Below are 22,497 nucleotides of genomic sequence, written 5' to 3' on the forward strand. Positions count from 1 at the left end.
TAACATTTACGTTCTATTCTCTGAGCAAATTTCAATTATACAATACAGTGTTATCAACTATGGTTATCATGGAAGTCAAGATGGAGAAAAATACCAGCAAGAATTATATATGTTGTCTTTCAATTTCTAACTACATTCTGAAGTTTGTCTGTCTCACTTTCTAGTATCCTTCTCCTTTTGGTCTACACCCTCCAACTTTCTTGAAAACAGTTTTGGACCTCCATGGAGAAAATTATAAAATGTTTATTAAAAGACCCCAAAGATAAGGTGAATGTTCATGAACTGTAAGATCCAGTATTATGAAAATGTCAGTTCTCCTTTAACTGATACACAGATTAAATGTAAATCATTATATCTCAACATATTTTCTTGTATAGTTTGATGAAGTTGGCTCTAAATTTGATACTGAAACACAAAATATCAAGTTAACCATGACATTCTTCAAGAAAAAGGAGAAAGAGGACTTATCTTACACATACCAAAACAATATAAAGCTGGATACAATATAAAGTAGATACAGTGGTATTAGCCCAGAAATGGACAAACAGATCAACAGAACAGAATGGAGTCTCAAACAGGCCTAAGCATGTAAATATATATATATAAGATTTATAAACTTTTGATACATGACAGAGGTAGCTTTCTGGGTGGAGAAAGAATAGGCTTTTCAAAATGTGATACTAGAACAACTGGGTATCCATATGGATAAAAATTGGGCCCCAACTTTCTATTTCACACACTCAAAAATTAGTCTCAACTAGTTCAAAGACCTAAATGTGAAAGACAAAAATCTATAAAGGTTTTTTAAGAAGTTTTTTAAAGGTAATATAGAAGAATGGCTTCAATTTTAGGGAAAGTTTTTCCTAAACAAAATTCTAAAAGAAAGTTAAAAATTTGCCCACATTAAAATGAAAAACATTTGTCAAAAGATACCATAAAGAAAGTGAAAAGACAAGCTACAAAGTGGGAGATCTTTGTAACACATATGACTAACAAAGGAACAGTGTCCAAACAATATTAAAAACAAAAACTCTTAAAATGCAATAAGAAAAACTAATAGAAAAAAATGGACATAAGATTTGAACAGGTAGTTAAGAAAGAAATTCAAATAACCATAAACATGTGAAAATACATCTGACCCAGTCAGTAATCAAGGAAATTAAAAAATTAAAATTACAAGGAGACCAAAGTCAATCAATCATAAACTACAAGGGGACCAAAAGTCAAATCAATCAATCAACAATGAGACAGGGACTTCCCTGGTGGCCCAGTGGTTAAGAATCTGCCTGCTAATTCAGGGGACACAGGTTCAATTCCAGGTCTGGGATCTAAGACCCCACATGCCTCAGGGCAACTAAGCTTGTGCGCCACAACTAGAGAATAGCCCCTGCGTACTGCAGCTAGAGAAAGCCCACATTTAGCAACGAAGATCCAGCGCAGTCAAAAATAAATAAAATTCCATTTTTTAAAAAATCTACAGTGGGACAAATATTACACACCCATGGCAAAAAATTTTTAAGTCTGACAATATCAAATACTGAGGGGAACATGAAGCAACAAGACATTTCATACACTGCTGGCACAACCATTTGAAGAAAGCTTGGCATTATCTACGGGATACCATTTGAAGAAAGCTTGGCATTATCTACGGGATATCCATATCCTATAGCAATTCTATTATTAGGTAAATACATTAGAGAAGTTTTTGCATGTGGGCATCAGAAGACACCTACCGGATTGTTTATACTAGCACAGATAGATAAACTGTGGTATGTTCATAACGCAGAATGCTAAACATCCATGAGAAAGAAATGAAGCAGGGCTATACACAACACCGTGGAGAAACCTCAGAAGTAACAATGAGGAAAAAAAGCTAATCACAAAGCAATACATCCTCAAAAATACAGTGTTATCCCATCTATGTTAAGTTCAAAAATGCAAAAACTAAATTCTTTCACAGATTTTACTGGTCTATGACCTACCACAAGTTTATAACTGTTAATGGGTAAAAAATTAAAACAGAATACAAAATAAACTCTGGAGCAGAAAGGCAGCCAAGCAGCTCTTGTGAGCAAGAACATAATTATAGTCAATGATTCAACAAATAACCTTAAACATAGGGAACCGCTGCTCATTAAAACATACCTAAGGTCATTCGTGGAGAAATAAAGGATAAAAAGAGGTTTATATACTTTCACTCATGGTTGGAAAATCATGAGTTCTAGTAATAGGAGACAAAATCAAATAAACAACAAAACCTGAGACTTCCCTGGTGGGCCAGTGGCTGAGACTCCCAACTCCCAATGCAGGTGATCCAGGTATATCCCACATAACGAAACTAAGAGTTTGCATGCCACAATTAAAAGATCTCGTGTGCTGCAGCTAAGACCAGGAGCAGCCAAATAAATAAATAATATTTCTAAAAATGTATGTGTAAAGTATATACCATTCAAAAACAAAACTGATGCATCCATTATTGAAATAAAAAAACATGTCACCCCTTCTGTTTAACAAGATACTATATAAAAGGTAATACAAAGAAATGTATGATAGAGACCACACTTTAAGAAAAATACAAAACATAAAAAATCTAAAACTTTTTTAAAAAGGTACTTCCCTGGTGGTCCACTGGTAAAGAATCCATGCTTCCACTACAAGGGGCACTGGTTTGATCCCTGGTCAGGGAACTAAGATCCCACATGCCACATGGCACGGCCAAATTTTTTTTTAAATAAAAAATGTTTCAATAAAAATACAATCAGCATAGCAGTTAAGACAGACATGAAAAAGCTTAATAATGATCCTAAACATGAAAGAAAAATCTTTAAAAAAAACCCATATATTTATACTTGTCTAATTAAAATCAAGAGCAAAATAAAATGCAGAGACAGAATGCATTATGTGAAAGACTTTCCCTGAGAAGGTTCTGGGTCCAGGTCTACCTGGTAAGGTAAAATACCTAAAGCAATCCATATTAACACTCTTCCAAAACCCTGCTTCCCAATATTTCTAGTGAAATCAGGTTACAAAGAATGTCAAAAGTGATCTTCATAAGGAAATGAAGTCATACAAGTGTAGTGAAGTACATCTGCCTTTTGTTTTTTTTAACATTGGCTGACCTAAGCCACTTTCTTCTCTTTTAAGGTTGCCTCTCTGAGTCACTGTCTAATCAGCTAGTCCCCTCAAAGATTTCCCATGGACTTCTCCAATTTACCATAATTATTAATTTAATAATTATCTTTTTTTCAGATTATGCCTTCATGTGTTTTTGTTGTTAAAAATGTGTTTTAACAAATAAATAAAACAGTGTAGTATGACTGACCAGAGAAGGCCATGGCAACCCACTCCAGTACTCTTGCTTGGAAAATCCCATGGACGGAGGAGCCTGGCAGGCTACAGTCCATGGGGTCGCAAAGAGTTGGACACGACTGAGCGACTTCACTTCACTTCACGTCACAGGATTATTTTAAGGATTAAATGAAAAATGTTTTTTTTTTTTTTTTTTTGGCCACCCTAAGCAGCATGTGGAACTTTCCCAACCAGGGATCAAACCTACACCCACTGCAGAGGAAGCGCAGTATTAACCACTGGACTACCAGGGAAGTCCTGAAGAGTGTATTTAAAATACTGGGCATATGTACCAATAATATAATAATTATGAAAAACTGCATTTAATTTGAAGGGGGATTGTAGTTAAGAGTTAGACTTTTGAAAAATCCCTGCTCTGCTACTTACTGTGTAACTTGAACAATTTATTTCATGGCTTTGAGCCTCAATTTGCTTATCTGCAAAACTGAGCTAATACCATTCTTCTCATAGGACAATGATGAGGACCAACAAGATAAAGTATTTAACATACAGAGTTAAAGTGGGTCAAATAAAGAAACCTAATTTTAATTTTTCTACATTAACATTAACATTTAATTAATTAATTAACATTTAATTTTTTCTACATTAACATTAACATTTTCTACATTACAAAAGCTCTCTAATACATGTTCTAAATTACATTTTGCTTAATTTTGTGCCACCTGGCCTGATTAAAAAAGTTTTCTTACATTTTTCTTAAAATATTTTTTCAAGGCAGTGAAAGCCCAGAAACGTACCCACTAGGCCACCAAGGAACTCCCTGGTTGGTGTTTCTTAATACCTTAAGAATATTCAATTTTTATTTGTCAATTACATCTCAATAAAAGGAAGGATTTTTTTGGTATGATTAGTTTTACACAGGATGTATTTTTGTTATATTTTCACCATTAATGTAATTGCCAGAAGGCCAGAACAGCAAAATAAATATCTTTTGTATAGCAGTCTTTGAACTATTTCCAGCCCCACTAGCAATTTTACCAAGATATCAACATCAGAAAACTCACCTCAAAAAAAAAAGAAAAGAAAAGAAAACTCACCTCTTGGCAGGACCCTACCATGCCTAGAGCAAATTATAGGCTTCAAACAACACTCCACTTCCTAGATTTTAATAGTTAATGCATACTCAAAAAAAATCTACATTTATCCACTAATCCACATCTAGTCAATTCTTCAGTATTAAAAATTATAGTTAAAATAACTACCTAAAAAAAAAGGGAGATCTATTGGCAATGTCTAAAGCATCCCAGTGTATCAAAATGACAAATTTACAAGCAACTTATAGAATTATTCCATCACTTACAGGGGACACCCACCTCATTTATTTCAAAGGCTAAGTCACTGAAAATTCAAATCCAACACAAAAACAGATTGCTTACCTCTGGAGATTTCTGTATGTTCTGGAATATAGCATAGGCAATAAGTGAACTTGAACCTACAACACTGACAGAGATAAAAGACTATCATTAAACAGGACAATTGGGGCTCCTTTGTTTTTGCTATGTTTTTATATACTTATTGACATATAATTGATATAAAATAAACTGAACCGTTTTAAAAATATGGAATGCTTAATGAATTTGTGTGTCATCCTTAAGCAGGGGCTATGCTAATCTCTGTATTGTTACAAATTTTAGTATATGGGCTACCAAAGTGAGCACTTTGCAACTGGTTTTGAAAATCAATCCTGTTGACCAAAATGTCCTTTGATTTCTTCAATCTGTTTTTTATTATTGTAATTGTTGATGTTATTACATTTTATTAATCAGAAAAAATCAGCATGGTAAAGAAGAGCATATCTCTCTAAAGAATAAAAGTAAATCCCCAGGGGGTGGAGGCAGAGATATAGAAACTACAGAATTCTCCAGTTCTGCTTGCAGTAGTTTGAAAAGTCACATTACATGAGATTAAACAGACTTACCTCAGAGTGGCCATGACAAACTGTATCCACTGTATTGCAGAAAAAAACTAAATAAGAGAAAATGGAAATAAAATGAAGTCTTTAAATTTTAATATTCAACCTTACTCTAATTTCACTATTTATTAACTATCTGTGCAGAGCACAAACCCTTCATTACCTAATCAAAACACACTAGGTCTGAAAATGAGTAAAAGGGGTGAATAGGCCCCTGGAAAGCCAGGTTGGCCCTTTTTCCTCCCTTATCGCTACATTGCTGGGAAACACTAAGATAAAAAGAATAGAGAGGTGGACAGAAAATGACTGGATAAAAAAAGAGTTGGATGAGAAAATTAATAAAGTCAAGAATAAAATGGAGAAGAGGTAGAAAAAGTTAAATTTTGAGAGAAAACAGTCAGGTAAGTGGAAAGAATGGGTAACAGAAAAGGCAAACAGACACTAAATGAAGTTGACTGACAGAGAGCCAGACAGAGAAAACACAGAAGAGTAAGCAACAGGGGGAAAGGAAGAAGAAAAGTTAATTGTACGGAGAGAGATACTGTTGGTGAAAAACACAGAACAGGGAGGAAGTAAGGGGACAAAAAAGCAGCCAGTGGCTGCTCCTAGTCTCACCAAATCCCAGCTGTCCTCCAAAACGCTCGTCTCCAGGAGGAAGGCCATACGGGCTTCAGCCTCAGCCAAATTTAAGCAGCCTGATCCTTCCTGCTCAGGTTCTGACTTCCAAGCAGTAAACAGGTAGCTCCACCCTTAACCCAGCTGGGCCCCTCCCTACCCAATCCTGCCCTGTATCTTGAGGGCAAGGAGAGAGAAAGTAGTGAGAAGTGGAGGAGAAAGCCAAGCAGAAAGAACAAAAACAGAATGAGCAGGTGACAAGGAAACAAAGTTCTAAAAAGCATTAGGAATCCTAAGGGGCAAGAGGTAGGAATAATAAAAAGTACACAGAATGAGTCACTAAGAAAAGATAAACGGAGCTGCAAGGGAGAAATGGAATAGAAAAAACGGAGAGAAAAATAGGGAAGAAGGGAGTTCTGTTTGAAATCTGTTCCTGTTTAGGGATAATAGCCTATATTGGGGAAGAGAGACTGTATATTCACTCAATTAGCAAGTTTTTAGTAATATCTGGAAAAGGTGTGAAAGAAGAAGGGGTTATTAATGTCTCATATTTATTTACTATTAACATTTTCTTAAATATTATACCAAAATTCCCACCATATAATTACTAAATTACATAATTTAATATGCTTATGTTTATATATCAACTTTGTATAAAACACTGGTATGACATATATAAAGACAAAAAAGATACAGATAGACAAAAAAGATAGACTTCCAGGATCTTATACTATAGTAAGAAAAATAACTTGAATTCCAAAATCTTGAATAATTGTCACAAAAAATAATGTACACTGATTGTCATTTGAACATTATCTGGAAGAACTGGAAAAATTTGGACAAAAATTGGGGTAAGGAGAAAGCAGAAGGAAGAATATTTCATTTACATAACTATTTATATTTCATCTAACCATTCCCTCAGACATTTCACAAATATTTAATGATAATGTAAATTCAATCATGAGTAACTTAAATATGTTATTCATTTTTTCACATGAAATTAAGAATATCTTGTGCAATGGAAGACAGGACATTGTTAAGTGGAGGTAGGCTGTAATCACTTTGCTTAAATTATTAGATAAACAAATTAAAATACCAGTGTATTTCTGGATCAGAAACTCCTACCATAAAGTCTTAGGGAGCGTTTTGAGGCCTCTAATCACACATCTATCTAATAAGGGTGAGGGACTAATGACAGTCTCACCAAGTGATAAGAGAATGCTTTTGAACAAAGGACTCCTGTCTCAGTCAAGAACAAATGTCAAACTGTTCAGAGAACAGTCACGGCAAATCAGTCTGCTACTCTTGGCAAGAAAATTTTTCTCTTTCGGCCTCTCTTCTAAAATGGCTTATGCCACCAACCAACATTTGGGGCTTTACTTTTTTATTTTTCTCTATAAATTAATCCCCTGTCTGTATATTTAGCACTGTTTCCCCCCTCTGAAATGTCTTTGGAAACATAATCCTTCCAAATCCTTTTCTACAAGGGCTAATCCAAGCCCAAATGATGAAGTGGGTGATATATATTTTCAGTTTTCTCTTTTCTTTTTCCTTAGCTCCTTAGCAAGTTAAAACACATCCCAGTTTGCAATGTAATGGTCTACTAGTATACGTTCAGTTCAGTTCAGTTGCTCAGTCGTGTCTGACTCTTTGCGACCCCATGAACCGCAGCATGCCAGGCCTCCCTGTCCATCACCAACTCCCAGAGTTTACCCACACTCATGTCCATTGAGTCGGTGATGCCATCCAACCATCTTATCCTCTGTTGTCCCCTTCTCCTCCTGCCCTCGATTTTTCCCAGCATCACGGTCTTTTCAAATGAGTCAACTCTTCGCATCAGGTGGCCAAAGTATTGGAGTTTCAGCTTTAACATCAGTCTTTCCAATGAACACCCAGGACTGATCTCCTTTAGGATGGACTGGTTGGATCTCCTTGCAGTCCAAGGGACTCTCAAGAGTCTTCTCTAACACCACAGGTCAAAAGCATCAATTCTTCTGCACTAGTATATGTGCATGTGTGCTAAGTCACTTCAGTCATGTCTGATTCAGTGTGACCCTATGGACTGTAGCCTGCCAGGCTCCTCTATCTGTGGGATTCTCCAGGCAAGAATACTGGAGCGGGTTGCTGTGCCCTCCTCCAGGGGATCTTCCCAAACCAGGGATTGAACCTGAGTCTCTTAAGTCTACTGGACTGGCAGGTGGGTTCTTGATCACTAGCACCACCTGAGAAGCCCTACTAGTATATATGACACATCAATTTAATTTAACAGATATTCACTAAATTTCTACCAGAATCAAGTTACTGCAGTGGGTACAAAGTCAAGAAAAAAACCTATGTAATAAAGTGTTTTAATTAAGCAAAAATAGTACTTAAAGAAAATTTCTAATAATAATCATTACCAATTATCAAGTGTTTTCTATGTAAGCATTTTAATCCTCAACACAATCTTTGAGGTAAGAAGTATTATCCCTATTTTACAGATGAAGAAATTGAGGCTTAAAGAAGTTGAGTCATTTTCCTTCTGATTACAGAATTATCAAGTGATAACACCTACATTCAAACTCAGTCAGTCTGATCACAGTTCTTACTCTTAACAGTACAGTGCTACTAATAGGAAACTGGTTAATGGGAAAACAGGGAAAGGTCATTTAAAAAATTAATGGGACATCAAGAGAATTCTTTTATTAGACAATTTCATCTTAGATAACAAAAGCACAAGCAACAAAAGAAAAAAAAAATATATATATAAATTGGCTTCTTCAAAATTAGAAACTTCTGTTCTTCAAAGGGTACCATCAAGACAGTAAAAAAGACAACCCATGGAAGTATTTATAAACCACATGTCTAATAAGGGGATTTGTATATAGATAGAGAATTTCTATAACTCAATAATACAATCCAATTTAAAAATTGGCCAACAGGTTTTATTTTGTTTTTCCTGCACTTCACAGCCTGTAGGATCTTAGTTCCCCAACCAGGGATCCAACCTGAGCTGTGGCAGTGAAAGCAAAAAGCCTCAACCACTGGACCACCAGGGAATTCACAGGCAAAGGCTTAAAATTAGAGGCTTATCCCAGAAATTATACAAATAACCAATAAACATATGAAAAGATGATCAACATCGTCAGCCACTAAGAAGACACAAACTAAAATCACAATGAGATGACATTTCACACCTACTAGGATGGCTATAATAAAAGACAGTAGCAAGTGGATGAAGATGTTGAGAAACAGGAAACTTCATATATTCCTGATGGATATGTAAAATATTGCAGCCACTTTGTCAGTTTCACAAAAGGTTAAATATATCCTGTATGGCTCAGCTTCTAGGTATAAACCCAGTCCTCCTTCTAGGTATACACCTAAGAGATTAAAACATTATGCTCACACAAGAATTTTGACACAAATATTCATAATAGTGTTATGCATAATAGACAAAAAGTAGAAACAATGCAAATGTCCATCAATTGGTGAACACATAAATGTGTTAATAAAATGTGCTATACCAGTACAGTGGAATATTATTCAGCAGTTAAAAGAAGTACTGATACATGCTACATCATGGATGAACCTTGAAGTCATTAGGCTAGGTGAAAAATCTAATCAAAAGGGCAACATATTATACAATTTCATTCATACAAAAAGTCCAAAACAGGCAAATTTACAGCTACAGAAAGTAGATTAGTGTTGTCTCAGGCAAGAAAGTTTGGGAGGGAACTGGGGAGTGACTGCTAATGGGTACAGGCTTTCTTTTTAGGGTGATAAAAATATTCTAAAATTAACTAGTGGGGATAGTTGTCCAATTCTACTGGAAACCACTGAACTGTATACTTTAAAAGGATGAATTGTATGGTATCTAAGTTATATCTCAAAACTCTAATGTCCAAAAAAAAAATGAAGTTTGGGACAAAAGCAAGGAAGGATATTTCCCATTGCTGAAATTCATGATGTAACGATTAACGGATAACATGTTTCTGTCTTTCCTACTGAAAAGAATGATATTTAGAATAAAAAGTGTAAAACAAACACTGTAAGAGGGAACTGAAGATAAACATTGTAAGAGAGCAGCTGACTGCTCTAAATGAACACCCCACTTCTCGCCTGAACAAATTATACTCCAGGGCTTTGGTAAAACTTGCAAGTTAACCCAATAAACCACTGAATGAAATGTGAGAGTTCATGTAAAACTGGAAAAATTGCTAAAGTTGTAGAAAACTGTAGAAATTGCTAGAAGTCATAGAAATTGCAGAAAGCCGTTGATAATTAAACCATTTTTATAAGGAAAAAGGATGGTAGACTTGTCATTGTATATTTATTTGTATAAGTACTTAATGTTAGTCTCTCCTCTAGGACTGCAGGGGGCACATCTGTTTTTTTCACCAGTGTTAACCTTTGTCCCCAGAAGTGTGTGAGTAAAAGATGTTCAGTAAATGGTTATTAAATATTGAAGCCTTCTTAAAGGAGTACGGGGCTTGGAGAAAATACTGTGGAGCAAATCTTCCTTCTGTAACAATTTTTTAACGAGAAGTCTGCCTTAAGTGTTCATCTCTGTCAAAAGAACTACTGTTAATATCACCAAAACCTTGCAGGAGAAAAGCAATTAGCTCTAAGTGAGAGGATAGTGCCAAAGAACAAAATGTGATCTAAGAAGGGAATGAAGAAAGAATCAATGAAATTTTGAAAGGTAGGCATGAAATAGTTTCTCTCTCATTGACTTGATTCATTTATTCACAGGACAAGAATGTACTGAGCAGCTACCATGTGCCAGACACTGTGCCAGGTGCTGGGAACAGTGAACCCAACAGACAAAACAAAAAGAAAAACAAAACAAAATCCATCCTTCATGGGAAACAGATACTAAGTAAAGTAAAAAAATTATACAGTATGTTAAGTTGAAGAGTGCTATGGAGAAAAAAATAAGAGGGAAGAGAGATGGAAAGCCGGGAGGTATCAGAGAGGACTGATTTTTTCAAGGATGGTCAGGGTAGATTTTAGGAAGCTGACATTTAAGCAAAGGCTTGAGGGAAATGAAGGAGCCAGCCATATGAGTATCTTGAAGAAAAACTGTTTTAGAGAGAGAAAGTCAGTATAAAAGCTCTGAGGCAGGAACATGCCTTGTGTATAGGAGAAACAGCAAAGAGGTCAGTGACATTGGGGGGGTCATCAGCTTGATGATGTTAGGAAAAAAAGATGGGAGAATTTATATATTAGTTGTCTCAGCAGACCATGTCCTTTTCCTTCCTTCTTAAAGAAACATGCTTTGCCGCCTCCTCCTTCCTACTTCCATACAAGACCCAGGGTAAGCCTTTTGATTTTCCACAAGTGTCAACTGGGATTTAATGACTTCCTAAATATGGAGACTTATACTTGGCTTATTTGTGTAGACGATGGTTGTCAAGAAATCTAGAAGCCAAGAAATCTAATTATATCATGAGGTAACTAACTGAGACCAGTGCATTATTAAAAGGGAACTTAATACAATTATTATATGTTTGCAATTCATAGCAAAAGTCCCAGCATTTCCCTTTCCTCTCCAACCAAACCACTTTCACTTTTTTCAAAACCCACTTCTAAGCAAATCGTGACTAGAAAGTCACTCCTGATCAATCATACTAACTACCACAGGATGCAGAAGTGAATAGCTCCTTATTGACTACAGGGGACTTCCCTGGTGGCTTCCCTGCAATGTGGGAGACCTGCGTTTGACCCTTGGGTTGGGAAGATCCCCTGGAGGAGGGCATGGCAACCCACTCCAGTCTTTTTGCCTGGAGAATCCCCATGGACAGAAGAGCCTGGCGGCTACCGTCCATGGGGTCACAAAGAGTCAGACATGACTAAGTGACTAAGCACACAAGCACACATTGACTACAGGACAAAACAGCATTTGATTTTCAAGATTTTCCCCTAACTGGGCTTAAAACTGTCTTAACTTTCTGTTTCAATAACTCCTCAAGCCAAGCTAGTCAGTCCCCAAATTATCATGTTCATTACAACTTCTCCTTTTTAATTTGTTCTTCATCTAAAACATTCTTTCTTCTAAGGCTTAACTCCATTTCCACCTTCTACATGAAGACTTTTTAAACCACTTTACCTCACAGTAATTATCCCTTCCTCTAACTTCTATTCATCTGTCTATGTGGCACATTTTATTTAATAATTTACTAGGGAAAACTCAAATGTTTCTGAACCTTCCCAACACACACACACAGAGGGTTCTCTCAAAATTTCTATCTAAACTGGCCACCCAAGATTGGCTATTATCTTTGATGACTCTCTTATACATACATACATACACACACACGCACACACACACACATTTATTGGACACATGCAATGGTTACTCTGGGCTTCCCAGGAGGCTCAATGAGAAGAATCCACCTGCCAGTGCAGGAGATGGAGCACACAGGGGTTCGATCCCTGGGTTAAGAAGATCCCCTGGAGAAGTAAATGGCTACCCACCCCTATATTCTTGCCTGGAGAATCCCATGGACAGAGGAGCTTAGTGGGCTACTGTCCCTGGGGTGGCAAAAGAGTCGGACACGACACAGTGACTATACAACAACACAATGGTTAATTCGACGTTAAGCCCCTTATAGTGTGTTATATAACTTATTCTTTTATCAGCACATCCATTTCTTCATCAAGTCTTGTGAATTCTACCCTATAAAATTTTCTCAATCCCATCCTCATCTCTTCATCTTTACTGTTAGGATCTATTACAGGATCTTAGTCTCTCCCACCTAGACTACTGCAATGAATTTCTCTGCCCTCAGCTTTCTGCCTTCCAATGCACCCCGTTTATTGTTGAGTGACAGCAAAACTAAGTCACTCTCCTGGGTAAAAACCTCTGGTGACTCCAAACCTTTTATCTTGATGAGACCCTTAACAACACAACCCCCGTTTACCGCCACAGATTCATTATACTTTCCCCCTTGCTAGAAATACTCTTCGGTGTTTGCCTTGTAAACACCTCTTCTTTCAAGACCCAGCCACCAGAGGTTTTCCCATCCAGAACTTTCCTTGACACTCCTGGCTGACTGAATCTCCATTTGTGTTTGCACGAAATTAATAGTTTTATTTTCTACCAATTACATTATAATGGTTATAAGGCTATTTTGCGTCTCCACCTCCCACCACTAAGTCTGTTCAGTACACAGCTCTGAATTCTGTATTCCCGCGGGCAAAACCAGGATATGGTGCAAACTACCCCGAAAAAACACTGGTTGAAGACAATTACTAGAACTTTCAAAAATTTTTTCAGAGAGCCTAGAACATAGGTAGACCTATGTCCTATGTCAACTTTCAAGGAAGCCTATTTTTACAGGAGCCCGGAGCCTCCCTGGTGAGGCACTCACCACAGAGCAAGCCTAATATCGGACTGGGGCAGCGGCAGAAAAGGCCTGACCGCCACACTGACGAAGAGTCAAGTCTCACTGTCCAACTCCGATCGCGGCTGAGGGAGCGGAGTGTGACTGACTGAGGAAAATACTGGGCCACCTGACGGAGGGGTAGTTGTAGTCAGACTGATTAACAGAGTAGCTACAGGTCCCAGCCGACTGCCTGACGGGCTAGAGGCAGAAACAAATGAAGGCCTGCCTCGTCGCCTTCGAAAAAGAAGAGAGACAGCAAACGAAAAGTTGCAAACACACCGAACACGAGCTTCACGCCGCGTTTCACGCGGAGGATGACCGGAAAAGGCCAGGGGGATGGCCAACCTCACACAGTGCGCGTGCGCAGCAGACTGTCCTTCTCCTCCTCCGCTTCCTTATCCCCTCCCCCAGCCTCCCCGGCGCTGCCGTCCGTCCCCCGCCCCCCTACGCGGCCCCGCCCTCTCACCCTCGACCCGCGCGGGCCGAGTGCGCACGCGCGGCAGCTCCATTTCCCCGCCCCTCACGTGGCTCCTCACTTTCAGCCTAGGCTGGCGTGAGCCTGGTGGGCAGTACACGTGCGCGCACCCGCCCCTGCCCGCCTAAACTACGTGGTCCCAGGCTCGGCGTTTCCTCCACTACAGCCTTCCCAGCACCTACTGCCAGAACCCGGCGTCATGGCTGCCGCCATTCCCCGCGCCGCTTCTCTCTCCCCATTATTTCCCCTTCTTCTGTTCCTCCTCTCCGCTCCGCAAGACAGCAGTGGCCTGCACACCAAGGGCGCCCTTCCCCTGGATACAGTCACTTTCTACAAGGTAAAGGGGCCAGGGATCTCGCGTGCAGGTGCAGCCAGACCGCCCAGGGGAGCACGCACCCGTGAGGGGACGCAGGGGACTGAGAGCTGGCAGGAGGTGGTCTGTAGCGACGGTCCGGGGACTTCCCACCGTCCTGTAGGACTGACGGACTCTGGGCCGAGACCGTATCCTGACCAGAGAGCATATGATCGAGGGACCCCAAGCACCTTTGCAGTATTTGCATTTGCTTCCTCTTTTGCTGAAGAATTGCGGAGATGCAGTCTTCCAGTAGCCTAAGGGAAGAGGGCGGTGCCGGGCGAGATCCAATCCTTGAGTCCCAAGTTGGAGAACCGGAGGGCGGTGCGAGGCGGATGCCCCCAGGCTCCAAGCAGACCTGGAGCGAAGGTCGAAACGCGCGGCTTGTTAGCCTGAGTTTCAGCGCCCCTCTCGCGTTGGCTTCGATTGCAACTACTGTATAGATAATCTGCGTCTCCTTAAAAAGTGCAGGTTTTAAGAATAAGTTTCGGTTCGTCCACCCTGTAGTGAATGTCTTGGGCTTGGTGACAGATAAAATCTGGTCGAGACATGGAAGGATTCGCCTCTACCCCTGCCTCCATATTTACAGGATTTGGGTCTTGGCCTGGGTAGAAGGTCGTTGGGAATATTGAAGGCTGAATGCAGTCCCAGTCCTCTAATTTTGCACCTTTTTAACCTCGCCCATTGTGATGGGCAAGCTGAGTGTTGAGAGAGAGCCAGTCGTTTTATTTTCTTAATTTGTACCCATTGCTGGGAAGTGAAACCGAGAAGTGGAGCTCTAAATCTGTCTCAGTCGATTGAACTCAAATATTTTTGAAAGGGTTCCCCGTTGTGGAGTTGGCACCTGTGGCTCATTGAATGCAAAGTTTCAGGAATTCAAAAGTGTAGGTATGACCAGTTGGTTGTCAGGCACACCCCCACAGAGCCCTTTGCTTTGGGGGCCTTTCTTGGCAAAGGGAACCTGCTACCACCCAAACATGGATATGGGGTAATATCACAGACCAAATGTGACTTAGAGGGAAACTTCGCACTGTTAATGGTAGGAGTATTTCCTCATTGATTGGTGTGTCTCCATCTTTATAGCTACCACCCCAGTCTAGGCTGTATTTTAAGTAGTTTCCTCACTAGTCTCCAGATTTTCACTCTGGAGCCTCTCAGTCCACTCACACAGTAGCTGAATTCCTGCATAATCTGATACCTGCTTCCCTCTCCTCTCATCAGACCTTAACGATTCACCTCTTTGTCCCCTCTGCTTCAACCACACTTGCGGTGCTCTGTCCTCTGGCGGTTCCTAGCTCCTTATTGCCTTAGGCCCTTGTACTCGGAGTTCTTTGTGACTAGAACATTCTTTGCCCAATCTTTGAAAGGTTGGTTGCTCCTCTTCATTCAGGCTTGGGTTAAAGGTTACCTTTTCAAATTTCCTCCACCTGCTCCACTCCAGGGGTTTTTCTGGTGGCTCAGACAGGAAAAAATCTGCCTGTAGTGCAGGAAACCTGGGTTCCATCCTGGGTCAGGGAAATCCCCTGGAGAAGGGAATGGTTACCCACTGCAGTATTCTTGCCTGGAGAATCCCCATGGACAGAGGATCCTGGCAGGCTGCAGTCCACAGGGTTGCAGAGTTGCACACGAATGAGCGATTAACACTAGCTTTCTCAGATTTCCCCCTCGTGCAGTCTGAAGTGCCAGTCACATTGCTCTGATTTCTCTGAACTCACTCACATCGCTGATTTTTTTTCTTGTCTAGTGTATCGTCTCCCACACTAGAATATTATATACTTGTGAAGAACTACCTTGTCTATCTTGTTCACTGATCATCTGCACGACCTAGCAGTTTACCTGTTACCTAGAAAATGCTCAGTAATAATCTGTTGAATGAACAAATGTTTTTTCCAGTCTGTTTTTAAATCTCACTCTCTTCCATCACTGCAGAACAAAAGGGAGCTTCCTAGGGTTACTGTATCCAGGGGTCTTTCTATGATCTCCAGTGTTGTTTTTTGTTTGTTTGCTTCTTGCCCTTTACGATCACTAGAAATAAGAGACCCTGTCTGTTTGCTTTACTTTTATGTTCACTTAGAACAGTGCCTGGCAATGATAGGCTCTCAGTACCTTTTTATTCAATGAAGGGATGATGAACTCATCAATACATTGAAGAAACAAGATGCCTAAATGTAGGTTAATATGGAGCAGATTCCTCAAGGATGAGGAAAGGAGAGAGATTTCTAAAGCAGTTCAAAGGTACAGATTGAGTAAAAGAACAAGAAAAAATGAATCATGCAATGTTTGCCATTCAAACAAGGGCTTCCCTTGTGGCTCAGCTGGTAAAGAATCCACCTGCAATGCAGGAGACCTGGGTTCGATCCCTGGGTTGGGAAGATCCCCTGGAGAAGGGAAAGGCTACCCACTCCAGTATTCTGGCCTGGAGAATTCCATGGATTATATAGTCCTTGGGGTTGCAAAGAGTCGGACATGACTTAGTGATTTTCACTTTCACTTTGCCATTGAAAACCATTCTGTGATGGCTAAAAATGGTGAAAATAAAAGATGAAGTCCTCTCTATTCTATTTCAGTATTAAACCACTGTATGATTATTAATCCTGGAGAAGGGAGTGGCAGTACACTCCAGTATTCTTGTCTGGAGAATTCCATGGACAGAGGAGCCTGGTGAGCTATGGTCACAGAGTCGGACACGACTGAATGACCTAACACACACACACACACACACACACACACACACACACAGACGTGATTATTAATATTATTCTATAATATAAATGGAGCTCCCTTTGAAGGTAGGTTATCATGTGTTTTCGTAAAAAAATTTTCTCCTTGGACATGTTGCATCTGCTACCAAAGCCTACCCCGGCTTTGTTCATTTATTAGATATTTTTGGAGTATCTGTCACATGCTAGGTGCTGTTGGGCACTAGGGATACAGCAGAAAACAGGTCAGAGAGGGTCCTTACTCTCATAAATGTATATTCTAGTGGAGAGGACTGACAATAAGCAAATAAGGATTTCAGAGAGTGACTAATGAAGAAACTGGTGCAGGGTAGCATGATAGAGTATGATGGAAAGGAAGCAGAATTAGATGGTATGAGTGCAGGAGGCCTCTCTGTTATGATAGTTTATTTGTACTCAACTTTGATAACCAGGGAAAGGGCACTCCAGCCAGTAGAGACAGCAAATGAAAAGGACCTGAGTGGGAATATTTTGTTGAAACTAAAATAAGACTAAATGGGCCAGAGGGATGTGATCTGATTTATATTTTTAAGTCTTCCCTGCTTTTTAGGCTCCAGAGCTCAGACTTCTGGGGATCAGTGACCATTTAAAGATTACGTGTTCTGGACCCTTTTCCCTCTTCCCTTGTGTCCCTGGGCACTGTTATATATTTTTTAAAACCAAATGGACATCAAACAAGGAACACGGACTGACAGAAACTGGAATAGTGTCAGCTTGATTTAACTACAGCAGTGATTGCGTGTTGAAAAATTAACCAGCCATGATGACTTTGATTAGAAAAATAAAAGGTTGTAGGAGGGAAGGCAGTGCTATTGACCTGAGGGAGCTTATTAGATAAAGATCTGTGCATTGGGTAAAACCATCAAAGTGAAGTTTTGCATTTTCTCGTTAAGTTAAACATAGAATTCCTATATGTAGTTCCACTCCTAGGTATGTTCCCAGAAGAGCTGAAAAGAGGTGTTCAGACAAAAGCCTGTACACAAATGTTTATAACAACACTATTCACAAATAACCATAAGGTAGAAACAACTCAAATATCCCTCAACTGATGCATGGATAAACAAAATATGATATATCCATACAATGGAATATTTATTTGACCATAAAAAGGAATGAAATACTGATGCATGCTACAGCATGAATGAATCTTGAAAACATTATGCTAAGTGAAAGAAGCCACACACAAAAGGTCACTTAGGAGGAGGACTGAGAAATGACTGCTTAATGGATATGTGGTTCCTTTTCAATGATGAAAATGGAAAATATTCTGGAAGTAGGTATTAGTGATGGTTGTGCAGCATAGTTAATGTGATAAATTCCACTGAATTGTACACTTTAAAATGGCAAATTTTATGTGATGTAAATTTTACAATTAAAATAAAAATCTTGATCTTGACAGTTTAGATCCTAGAGATCTAGCATAACTGCCTATGTTAACCAATCTAACCTGGTCTACCTGGTTTAGAGAGGGAACATTGTCCCAAGCCTAGCCTCTCAGCAACTTCCTGTGAACCCTAAAATTGCAGAGTTCAAACTCTGGACCTCCTCACCAGAGCGTCTTTCATGGTACCAGCTCCTTTATAGATGGTTGGTTGGTCCCTTGCCACGGAAAGGTCCCCTGGGATGATGGGCATGACAGGGGCTAACCTAGTGTGTGCTAAGGGTAGGCTTCCTTAGTCTTACCGAAAGGGCCACTGAAAGAGAAGGCCTTAGAACGTCTACAGCATTGTTTATTGCAGACAGTTTGATTAGTGTGAGCAACTACTTAATGGGGTCCCCGGGACACAGCAAACATCATCAGATTATTAAATGAATCAAGGGATGAAGGAACGAATGAATGACTGTGAAAGCTTATCTCCCCTGTGGGCTTGGTTTCCACTCTGAAAGAGGTCCCTTGGGAAACGGAATTAACCCCAAAGGTCCTTGGGAACCCTCACTTGCTCAGCTCTATATGCCCTCAGGTCATTCCCAAAAGCAAGTTCGTCCTGGTGAAGTTTGACACCCAGTACCCCTATGGTGAGAAGCAGGATGAGTTCAAGCGTCTGGCTGAAAACTCAGCTTCCAGTGATGATCTCCTGGTGGCAGAGGTGGGGATCTCAGGTATGGATAAGTCTGGAATGACTGAGGAGGGCAGAGGGGGAATAAACTAGGGGTTACTTCCCTGTTTGTCAGAACACCCCAGCATCTTCCTGTCTGAGCCACACATGTCTAGTGTAAATGGGGTCATTGCCTTTCAAGGAGTCTGGTACCCACGACAGGCTTAGCTTGAGCAGATTCTATGACCACAGAAACTCAGCTCAAATGTTTACTATGTGCCAGGCCACTGTGCTAAGTGTTTTACGTGTATGTTATCCTTGTGGCAGCTCTGTGAAAAGTTTTATGATCCCCAAATGAAGAAACAGATGCTTAGGGAAACTTGCTCAAGATTATAAAGTGATAGACCTAGGATTGGAACCCCACACTTCCTATACCACTACCCAGTAATAGGTGGTCTTGGCGAGGTATAAGCAACTAGTTGTCATCGTGTCAGCCCTTGGGGCTGCTACTGCCTGTTGGGAAAGACATAGCAAATAGTAACAGCTACCACATGTTGGACTTCCCTGGTGGCTCAGTGGTAAAGAATCCACCTGCCAATGGAGGAGACGCAGGTTCAATCCCTGGGTCAGGAAGATGCCCTGGAGGAGGGAATGGCAACCCACTCCAGTATTCTTGCCTGGGCAATCCCTGGACAGAGGAGACTAATGGGCTACGTCCATGGGGTCACAAAGGAGTTAGACACATCTGAAAGACCAAAACAACAACCACCACATATTAAACACTTAACTCTGCCAGGTTAATCGGCACATATCCCCTTATTGGGCCCTCCCAACAGCCCTCAAGTGTTAGGGGCCATGTTCATTACCTACCACACATTCCCTTAGCTCCAGCCAGACTATACTTTGTAATCCTTAAACACACGCAGCTCATTACTGCCTCAGAGCTTTTGCACTTGCAGTCCTTTCTGCCTGAAACACTCTTCCCACATCTTGATATGTCTGGCTGCTTCGTTTTCGGGTCCATCAGTTCATGTCACCTTCACAGGGAGGCCTTCTCACCCAGTCACTGTGTCACCGTTTCATTTTTGTCATGGCACTAATCACTTAAGTTCTTTTATCATCTCTTCTCACCCTTTGAAGAGTGTAAGCTCTTGAGGTCAGGGAGTGTGGTACTCTTAATCACAACTAAGTCCTGAGCACTTAGAGGACAGTCCCTGGCACATAGTGGCACGTATAATAAATATGCAGAATTCCCCCTTTTCAGATGAGGAAAATGAAGGTTAGAGAGGTTAAAGGACTTGACTAATGCCACGTGGTTAGGAAGTAGCAGAGGAGGAATTCTGACAGCCGGAATTCTCCTCGGCTCAGACAGGCCTCACAGCAGCCTCCTGCCATGCCTTCCTTGGGGTCTTGTTCCTCATTTCTGGTTTCCATTCACAGATTATGGCGACAAGCTGAATATGGAGCTGAGTGAGAAATACAAGCTGGACAAAGAGAACTACCCGGTCTTCTATCTCTTCCAGGATGGGGACTTTGAGAACCCAATCCTGTATAGTGGGGCAGTTAAGGTTGGAGCCATCCAGCGCTGGCTAAAGGGACATGGGATCTACCTAGGTATGCCTGGATGCCTGCCTGCATATGACACCCTTGCTGGGGAGTTCGTCAGGGCCTCTAGTGTAGAGGCCCGCCAGTCCCTCTTCAAGCAGGGGCAGGACAGCCTTGCAAGTGTGAAGGAGACTGACAAGAAGTGGGCCGAGCAGTACCTTAAGATCATGGGAAAGATTTTGGACCATGGTGAGGATTTCCCAGCATCAGAGATGACCAGGATCACCAAGCTGATTGAGAAGAACAAGATGAGTGATGGGAAGAAGGAAGAACTCCAGAAGAGCTTAAACATTTTGACTGCCTTCCAGAAGAAGGGGGGTGAGAAGGAGGAGCTGTGAGAAGGCACTCCAGGGTTTGGTGGGGTGGGGAGGGGTAAGTTACCTTCTGGCTGTGAAACTCTCCTGGGATATAAGGGAGTTGTAGGAAAAGTGGCACAAAACCAGAAATCTGAGCATGCGTGGATACTGACGCTGTTGTGACATCTTGGAACATCTCTATAGCCGGTCGGGGATAGCTGGTGAACACTTAGATGGCTTGTGAAATTCCCCCTCAGAAGGAATTGGTGCTATAAAGGAGTATACTGCCCAGGTTCTTGACAGGTATGATTCTGATCCCAATTAAAGTTTCTGTGTTTTCGTTAAGTAGACCTGTAGACATCCAGTTTTCTTTTACAAATTATACTTTGCCCTGTGGCCTGCTTTTTCCTTGGAACTTGTTTTTTTAAAGCTAAGGTGGTGTGGACTCTGGTCTACCAGGGTAACAGACTATCCTGGTAACACTGTGGAAACTAGTCTGAGCTCAAGACCTACCTTTAATTTCCTTTCCACAGGTGTTGAGATTCAGATGGACTGATTGCGGCTGGTCGAATGCATTATCTGTCTTCTGGTCCTTGAAGTTGAATAGTGGTATATTCTTGCCCATACTCCGTGAGATACATATAGCAGATTCTTAGTTTTACCAATATAATCTGGTAGGTTTCTTTAAAAGAGTTGCATTTAGACAGCTAAATGATATAACTCAGTTCAGTTTGAAAATTTCTTTAGAAAGGGATTGTTTTCCATCTTGTCACCTTGTTGCTGTTGATTACTCAGTAACCACCAGCTTTTAAATAAGCAGAGTGGGAGAGCACTGTACTGACTTTCAAATCTCTTCTCAGGAGTGATGCGCAATTAACTGCAATAGTAAGCTTCATGGTAACATTCACATTCCATACTTAACTATTTGAAAATATCAAACTGCAGCTTATAAAATGTCTAACTGCACCCACACAAAGAAATTTAAGTTGAGCAGAGTTGGCAAATAAAACTTTAAATTGTTTGTTCCTCCATTTCAGCCAGATTGGGTATTTAAAATCACTGGAAACAAAAAATACAGCAAAACTCATGTTTAATTGGATGGAACAACAAAAAAAAAAATCACAAAGCTTAGGCTAACAATTCAAACTAACTAGATAGAAGATGTTCAAACCTAAACACCTGCCCATAGCCAGCATGGATACTCTCAACATTTGACAAAAGAATAACTATTTATATATTAGGCCCAATAATTTAAATATGTCCCCTACTCATTATTTCAGTTCTAACTGAAAAATCTGGAAGATCTTTTTCCATGCTTCTCACTGGTAAACTTGTTCAGCTGTTCTAGTTTTTTCTCATCTACCTTAAACAGAGTCATTTCCAAAGAATGAAGTATTTGTTCTCTTATAGAAATTAGAGTAAGACAAATGACAGGTAGAGAAACAACTCTAAAACTAAATTCAGTCCTCCAATGTGGTCTCATTTCTCAATTGTAAGGGGAAAGAGAAAAGTGGCAACCCACCCACGGGCATTTCATTGGATGGGTCCATGCCTTCTATCATTATAAGCCTAGGGTCTTGAGTTGAAGAAATGTGGGCTATTGGATAGGACTGGATTATCATACATCAAAGACTCTGCATAAATATTTTTCATTAAAGGTAGACCGTGTTTCTCATTTAGAATCTGCAGTGATTCGTATATGCCACACACAAATCTTCCCTAACACGTC

At 40.3% G+C, this 22,497-nt stretch overlaps 2 protein-coding genes and 1 non-coding gene across 9 annotated transcripts in view; 1 reads left to right on the forward strand and 2 right to left on the reverse strand.

Moving 5' to 3' along the window:
• The window catches only part of TMEM116 (transmembrane protein 116), a 51,756-nt gene extending 36,642 nt beyond the window's left edge, over positions 1 to 15,114 (reverse strand). For 4 of the 7 annotated variants that reach the window (XR_009692818.1, XM_061141790.1, XM_061141791.1 and 1 more), the window contains exons 1-3: positions 5,897 to 6,048; positions 5,288 to 5,334; positions 4,746 to 4,809 (exon numbers count right to left, since the gene is read on the reverse strand). Coding sequence is in view for 6 of the 7 variants with exons in the window: in XM_061141790.1 (XP_060997773.1) it covers positions 4,746 to 4,809; positions 5,288 to 5,334; positions 5,897 to 5,944 (159 nt within the window). In the remaining variant the exon portion in view is untranslated. Of the gene's footprint in view, positions 1 to 4,745; positions 4,810 to 5,287; positions 5,335 to 5,896; positions 6,049 to 13,545; positions 13,592 to 14,137 lie in introns of those variants that run through there. The other 3 variants (XM_061141787.1, XM_061141786.1, XM_061141788.1) reach the window with 3 other exon arrangements.
• On the reverse strand, positions 4,923 to 5,027 carry LOC133058099 (U6 spliceosomal RNA). Its single transcript, XR_009693222.1, has one exon. It is a non-coding gene; the product is annotated as a U6 spliceosomal RNA (small nuclear RNA).
• ERP29 (endoplasmic reticulum protein 29) lies at positions 13,781 to 21,116 on the forward strand. Its single transcript, XM_061141794.1, has 3 exons — positions 13,781 to 14,078; positions 18,793 to 18,931; positions 20,308 to 21,116. The coding sequence occupies exons 1-3, from the start codon at positions 13,941 to 13,943 to the stop codon at positions 20,808 to 20,810; spliced, it is 780 nt and encodes a 259-aa protein (XP_060997777.1). The 5' UTR covers positions 13,781 to 13,940; the 3' UTR covers positions 20,811 to 21,116.
• The last annotated feature ends 1,381 nt before the right edge of the window (positions 21,117 to 22,497 follow it).

The sequence above is a fragment of the Dama dama genome, chromosome 5 (genome assembly GCF_033118175.1).
Source record: "Dama dama isolate Ldn47 chromosome 5, ASM3311817v1, whole genome shotgun sequence".
NCBI lineage: Eukaryota > Metazoa > Chordata > Mammalia > Artiodactyla > Cervidae > Dama > Dama dama.

Coding starts and splice junctions, on each gene's coding strand:
- ERP29 (XM_061141794.1), top strand. CDS start 13,941: ATGGCTGCCGCCATTCCCCGCGCCGCTTCTCTCTCCCCATTATTTCCC. Junction 14,079..18,792: donor ATACAGTCACTTTCTACAAG/GTAAAGGGGCCA, acceptor ATATGCCCTCAG/GTCATTCCCAAAAGCAAGTT. Junction 18,932..20,307: donor GGCAGAGGTGGGGATCTCAG/GTATGGATAAGT, acceptor TTCCATTCACAG/ATTATGGCGACAAGCTGAAT.